The sequence below is a fragment of the Daldinia decipiens genome (genome assembly GCF_022478715.1).
Source record: "Daldinia decipiens strain CBS 113046 unplaced genomic scaffold F4813scaffold_11, whole genome shotgun sequence".
Lineage (NCBI taxonomy): Eukaryota > Fungi > Ascomycota > Sordariomycetes > Xylariales > Hypoxylaceae > Daldinia > Daldinia decipiens.
Window position 1 is genome coordinate 766,435 of NW_026054554.1, and position 6,188 is coordinate 772,622.

The window sequence follows — 6,188 nt, forward strand, 5'->3', positions numbered from 1 at the left end:
ACCCCCCCCCCCCCCCCCCCCCCCCCCCCCCCCCCCCCCCCCCCCCCCCCCCCCCCCCCCCCCCCCCCCCCCCCCCCCCCCACGACATACCTTTCATTGTACTTAGCTTTGCACTCTCCTTCGAATCCGTAAACCTTATTCATATCGTCGGTTTCGTGATTGCCCCTGTTCAGGAACATGCCGCTGGGACGCAACCACTTATAGGCATATAATAATAGGGCGATTTCTGTCGACCAAGAACCTCGATCTACGAAATCTCCGTTGAATAAGTACCAATGCTTTTCCGACGGACGACCATTCAGCCTGAAGAGCTCCATCAGGTCGTAGTATTGTCCTATAGCAAAAATTAGTTTTGGTTCATCACACTTTGCACTCTTTAACTGACCATGTGTATCACCACACACAGTGAGCTTGACGTCGTCTGGAATCTTCATCTCTACCATGGTGGCTTCGTTGTATACGATATTCTTTACCGCAATTACGATTTGGTAAACATATTTCTTGTGTATCTTCTTTCCATTCTTGAACCTCTCGATCATGTCGTCAATAAACTCCTGGGTCATCTCGTCCTTGAGCTCTACACCATCGTAGTCTGGTTCGACGGCCATGGATGCAATATCGAGACCCTCTGCCGCGGAGGGCTCGTCTCCTACGTCGATGGCGGCATAGAAGTTCAGCTGCCGTACGATCTTTTGGCACTCGGCAAGCTTCAGCTTGGCATCCTTGTTCGCTGGATCGAGCTCGACGCATTTCTTGAAATCTCGCGCGGCATCCTTAGGTTTTAGGATAGCAGCGGAGGCCACGGCGCGGCGGAAATAGGCCTATTTTAAGCCGGGTCAGCACTTAACGAGAAGTGACCAACTAGGATTTGGATAGCAATATACTTTTACAAACTTGGGGTTAATTTCAATCGCTTTGGTAGCATCAGCTATGGCATAACCATAAGACTCTGACTTGATATGTGCCTAGGATTGGAAGCAAGGTCAGTCACGCGAGCGTTTAAGGCTTGAATAGGGTACTACAAACTTGAGCCCTGTTCGTGAAATATGTCGGCTCCTTATCGTTCAGCTCGATAGCCTTAGTATAGAGGTCAATTGCTTTAGGCCAATCGTGAGCCGCAAAAGCTTTGTTACCGTCATTCTTGTAGGCCGTTGCCTGCTCTACTGCAGAGGCCATCCTTCACGACTTATTGGGACGGCGGAAGAAGGCTGCAAACGGAAAGGCGAATAAGATGGATGGATTCACAGGTAAGGGTAAGAAAATAGAGAGAATACGATAATCAATGATATCCGAACTTTCAAATCCGAATATATTAACAGTAGCTAAACTTAATAGCGCTGACACCTAGAAATTTATGTTGTATGTGTGCTTGAGGCAGCATCGAGTTCGGCGCTTCGAGAAAAGATGTTGGTCGGAAGTCGGAGCTTACGACATGGGAATTTAGAGGGGCGAAACGGCGTGGGGTTTGGTTCTGGATTCTAGAGACCTCGAGACTTAATGGGTGGATACCTTAGTACGGATAAGGCAATAACATGCTCCTTTATCAGATGCTCCGTTCTTTGCATACCTTCAATGATAAGGAGGTGTATTTCCTTCACGGCAGGGTGTATTTAATGGAAGGCATCTGCACTTAAAAGATGAATAATGCTTATTAACTAGTTATCCTAATCATACTTCTTAGTTACATAATATTACTTAAATTCATTGACACACATTCTTCCCAAAAAGTAATCCTCCCAAGTCTTTCTAGTCCCATTCATACAACTAATACACTCACAGCCTCATAATAGTTTCCCATCCTATGTACTATTGCGGGTAAAGCTCTTGAAAGTTTACACTACCCAACTTTAGTGCTTGCTCATAGTTAGACAATTAGCTCTTTATTATTGTATTTTTATGAATTTCTCATGAGCCTGCAGGCGAAGAAGGGCGCGCCATGTCTGAAGAGCTTCAGGATGAGGTTGAGGCCATCAATTCGATATATGGCCAAGATTGCTTGGCACCGTCGAGCGAAGCCAATGTGTATGTTTTATCACCACCCGGAGGATCATCCTCTCTCCGTATCGAGTTCCCCCCTACCTATCCCGCAGTGCCTCCAGTTGTTCTAGGTACTAATAGTACTGGCGAGCACGGAAAGCGTGGCGATGCAGCCCGGGAATTATCTCTATTCTGCCAGGCAGTGAGCACGGTTTACCAACCAGGGACTGTCTGCCTCTTCGATGCAATCGAGGAACTAACTCGGCTTCTCGAGTCCGAGATTCCAGACGAACCCCAACACGAGGATACTTCCAATGAAGATGACGCAGATCCTCAACTCTCCGCTAAATCCGTAGCAGATTCCAAGCAGATCAGCGTGCGAGAACCTCCCTGGATTATGTCAGATGCATTTGTTGAGTTGAAGTCGACTTTTGTTGCCCGGTGCGCCAAGGTCTCGTCAACTGAGGAAGCTGAGGCATTTGTCCAGCATCTTCTCTCTACCGACAAGAAAGTCCGAACTGCCACGCACAATATCACAGCATGGCGAATAAAGGGTCCGAACGGCACTACATTTCAAGACTGTGACGATGACGGCGAGACTGCCGCTGGTAGCCGAGTCTTGCACCTTATGCAGTTGATGGACCTTTGGAACGTGATGGTAATTGTTACCCGATGGTACGGGGGACATAAACTCGGTCCTCGCCGGTTTGCCCTGATTAACCAAACCGCCAGAGATGCGTTTGTTAAAGCTGGTCTGGTTTCTGAAAACCCGACCAAGAAGAAGGGACCGGGGAAGAGTTGAGAGTTAAGAGTTAAGAGTTAAGGATACACGTGACGGTGCCAAGTAAACGTCTTGTCACACTGTGACTTACACACAATGCCTCGGTTCTCCGCGCATTCTTAGATGTTGTTATGACCGATAATGTCTTCTGCCCATCAACGGATTTCTTCTCGCCCAACACCTGGCGGCTTAATGCCTACCATCATTCTCTAAGAATGTAAACGCTTCTCAACTTTGCAAGGATTAAAAACCTATCTAGTAGATGCTATCACAGTTCAACGTTCTTATCTAACACTAAACAACTTAGCACTCGAAAAGAATGGTTAGTCCACCACCACTTCAGGGGCTTAAAGTCCTTGAATTTGCCGGTTTAGCACCTGGTAGGTAGTACTCTTATAAGTAATCAGTAATCCGTGGAGCTAATATGTAATTAGGACCTTTCGCTGGCTTACTTCTAGCAGATGCTGGCGCCAAGGTCCTTCGGATTGACCGTCATACGACTGGTGTTCAAGTGGTGCCGACACCCGATATGCTTACAAGACATAAATCTTCCATAGCTGTCGATCTGAAGTCGCCAGGTGGTGTTGGCTTTATCAAAGAATTAGCTAAGACGGCTGATGTAATAATCGATCCGTTCCGCCCAGGCGTATTGGAAAAGCTCGGCCTTGGCCCGCAGGTTTTGTGTGCCATAAATCCTCGCCTAATTTACGGTCGTCTGACGGGATTTCGTCGCGACGGCAAGTATGCCCAGATGGCCGGCCACGATATCAACTACCTTGCTGTAGCTGGAGTGCTTTCTCTACTGGGTCGAAGTGGAGAGAAGCCGCACCCACCCCAAAACATCCTAGCAGACTTCGCTGGCGGAGGGGCTACATTGTTTCAAGGTGTTTTACTCGCTATTATCGCCAGAGAGAAAACAGGAATGGGGCAAGTCGTCGAGGCAAATATGGTGGATGGCACTAGCTATCTGACGACTTTCACTCGACAATCACTCAAGTTACCACTCGGCAGTCTTCCACGCGGCGAGAATGTGCTGGATGGAGGATGTCCATATTATGATACATACGAAACGAAGGATGGGAAATATATGGCAGTAGGAGCTTTAGAGCCGCATTTCTATGCTGCCTTCATCAAAGGTCTAGGCTTAAGCAACCAAAACTGGGAGAAGCGACATTCCGACCGAGAGTCTTGGCCGGAAATGAAACGGCAGTTTGAAAAAATATTCAAGTCAAAAACGCGCTCAGAATGGGAGAAGATCTTCGATGGCACTGATGCTTGCTGTACTCCTGTGTTGGAGTATTCTGAACTAGAAACGGACGCTAATCGCGAGGGTGATCAACGCCCAGCGGTGACGTTACGCGAATCGCCTTGCCTAGCTATTAGCGAGAAAGCTACGGATCCGAGTATTCATGGCCAGGGTCCCGGAATTTCTGGAGGTAGCTACATTGGCAAATATCTCACCCCAGGCCAAGGGGGCGAAGAAGCCCTAAAAACCTGGTTCGGATGGAAAAGGGGGGAGGACTTCGATATCAGAGATGGCAGCGTCGTATTGAAACCCAAATCAAAGCTATAAAGGAGGAAATTTGAAGGAGCAGGTTTAAACCAAAAGGATACACGCTTTTCTACCCAGGTTTTTTTTTTAACGCCGCTTGCTCTTTGCCTCGCAGGATCTTTTCTATGAGAGCCCCAGCCAGTCTAAAATATGACCCGACGGTTCCACTAGCTTCCATCAGCTTCTGTAAGATCGATGCCATGACTTTTCCCTTGTCTATCGATATCAAGCGCCCCCTTCGAACGTATTATTCAGCCAAGTTTAAAATACGAAACTAGCTTCAGCACCACAAGTATGAGTCGGTCTAGCCTAAAAGCGGTTCCCATGAGGGGCAAGAATCTCACCTCCAAGATATTCTGAATACATATCAACTATGTCGACGTCCTGCTCGGACTCGGCGGTGGTGCCGGGGGAGGAGACGGAGGGTCGCTTCTCGACATATCTGCCTTATTCTTCTTCTGAAGACTCGTTTAAGAGTAACGAGAGCGGAAATGATTATTGGCAATATTGAATCGTCTTCTTTTTGACTCGTTTATTAGGTTGACCAGATCAGGACCACTACAACTCAAATTACCTTTGGACCAACGTGAAGACTTATATATGTTCCCGACTCGCGGTGTAGGTGTCTCAGATGAGGTAGATTTAAGAACAGCAGCCCCCACGGTATATGATACATACAGACAGTTCCCTGCAGGCAGCCAAGCAAGACCGATATCATTATTCTGTATCAGAACAAAAATACCCCTTTTATTCTGTGTCACCGCCCTCGGTTATTTGGTAACAGGTACAAAAGGTCGTATGTGAGTGATCAGTCATTCTGCGCGAAAACTACTATTTTCCCAACGCCTTCCCTATGTTTGAAGACATGTAACTAATGAGGAACAAAGCCGGTTTCACAGTTCTGACCGCCAACTCATCCATGCAGCGAGCTTATTTTTTTTTTCTTTCCTCCCGTTCCGTCCTCGTTCTTTACCAGGGGGGGGTAGATTATATTACCAGGTTCTGAAGCTCGGTGTATGTGTAAGCACTGCACTGCACACCTAGACATGCAGTAATGCAGGTTATTCTATACCCTGCTTCGACCGGCCCGCCCGTTCCTCTGATTCCAGTTCCTACTACGGATACATTCCATCAACCCATCAACCCATCACATCTTCTCCTCTTCTCCTTCCAATCAGAGCCGTGCCCGGCTGCCGGCGGATTGTGGTCTGCCATGGGGCTAGCGGTATGACCGTCGTTTCCGGGGCTAACTACCCATGGGGGATGGTGGTTTTATCTTTATCTACTAAGGTATGTATGTATGTATGTATGCGTGGGCAAGGTGGCGTGGCGTCATATCATGGTCAAGTTTGTACGTGTTTGGCCTTACGTACTACTACCTGCTGCTCCCGTAAGGCTCTCGACACCGACATTGGTCTTGGCCTTGCCTTACCTAGGTAAAAGCTCCCCGGTTGAGCTGCAGCTAGACCGAGATCCCTTCTTGGCCCCCAAGACGTATGCCGGAATAATTTATAATTTGCTACTCACATCAAAGATACCAACACTTACACCAGTTCTCAGCATCACCACGTATAATTCTAGTCAGACTAAGCACTGAAACTTTACAGCCTTGGTATAAAGCTTGTGTTGAGATATACTACCTCCTCAAGCTTGAACATACACCAAACAAGTTCGACATGTCTAAACCATCCCACCCACTCAATTCCCCCTGCCGCTTCCTCTCTTTACACTATTCCCACGCATCCCACACCTATCCCCAGATATAAATAAAAAAACCCGAAAGACCGGGGGGGGGGGGGGGGGGGGGGGGGGGGCCGGGGGGGGGGGCGGGGGGGGGGGGGGGGGGAGGGGGTGGGGGGGGGGGGGGGGGGGTGGGTT

At 48.4% G+C, this 6,188-nt stretch overlaps 3 protein-coding genes across 3 annotated transcripts in view; 2 read left to right on the top strand and 1 right to left on the bottom strand.

The window, feature by feature from the left end:
• The window catches only part of F4813DRAFT_37283 (protein phosphatase 5), a 2,194-nt gene extending 867 nt beyond the window's left edge, over positions 1-1,327 (bottom strand). Inside the window, exons 1-4 of the mRNA XM_049244744.1 lie at positions 1,027-1,327; positions 885-965; positions 386-821; positions 91-334 (exon numbers count right to left, since the gene is read on the bottom strand). Coding sequence (XP_049101013.1) covers positions 91-334; positions 386-821; positions 885-965; positions 1,027-1,176 — 911 coding nt within the window. The 5' untranslated portion in view covers positions 1,177-1,327. The remainder of the gene's footprint in view (positions 1-90; positions 335-385; positions 822-884; positions 966-1,026) is intronic.
• Positions 1,328-1,936: 609 nt separating this feature from the next.
• On the top strand, positions 1,937-2,779 carry F4813DRAFT_388308 (UPF0029-domain-containing protein; the record flags this gene model as incomplete). The annotated part of the gene is made up of 1 exon (XM_049246685.1): positions 1,937-2,779. One exon carries the CDS (start codon positions 1,937-1,939, stop codon positions 2,777-2,779), a length of 843 nt encoding a protein of 280 aa, XP_049101014.1.
• Positions 2,780-2,928: 149 nt separating this feature from the next.
• Positions 2,929-4,621, top strand: F4813DRAFT_37328 (CoA-transferase family III). The gene is made up of 2 exons (XM_049244803.1): positions 2,929-3,138; positions 3,193-4,621. The coding sequence occupies exons 1-2, from the start codon at positions 3,078-3,080 to the stop codon at positions 4,329-4,331; spliced, it is 1,200 nt and encodes a 399-aa protein (XP_049101015.1). The 5' UTR covers positions 2,929-3,077; the 3' UTR covers positions 4,332-4,621.
• Positions 4,622-6,188: the final 1,567 nt, after the last annotated feature.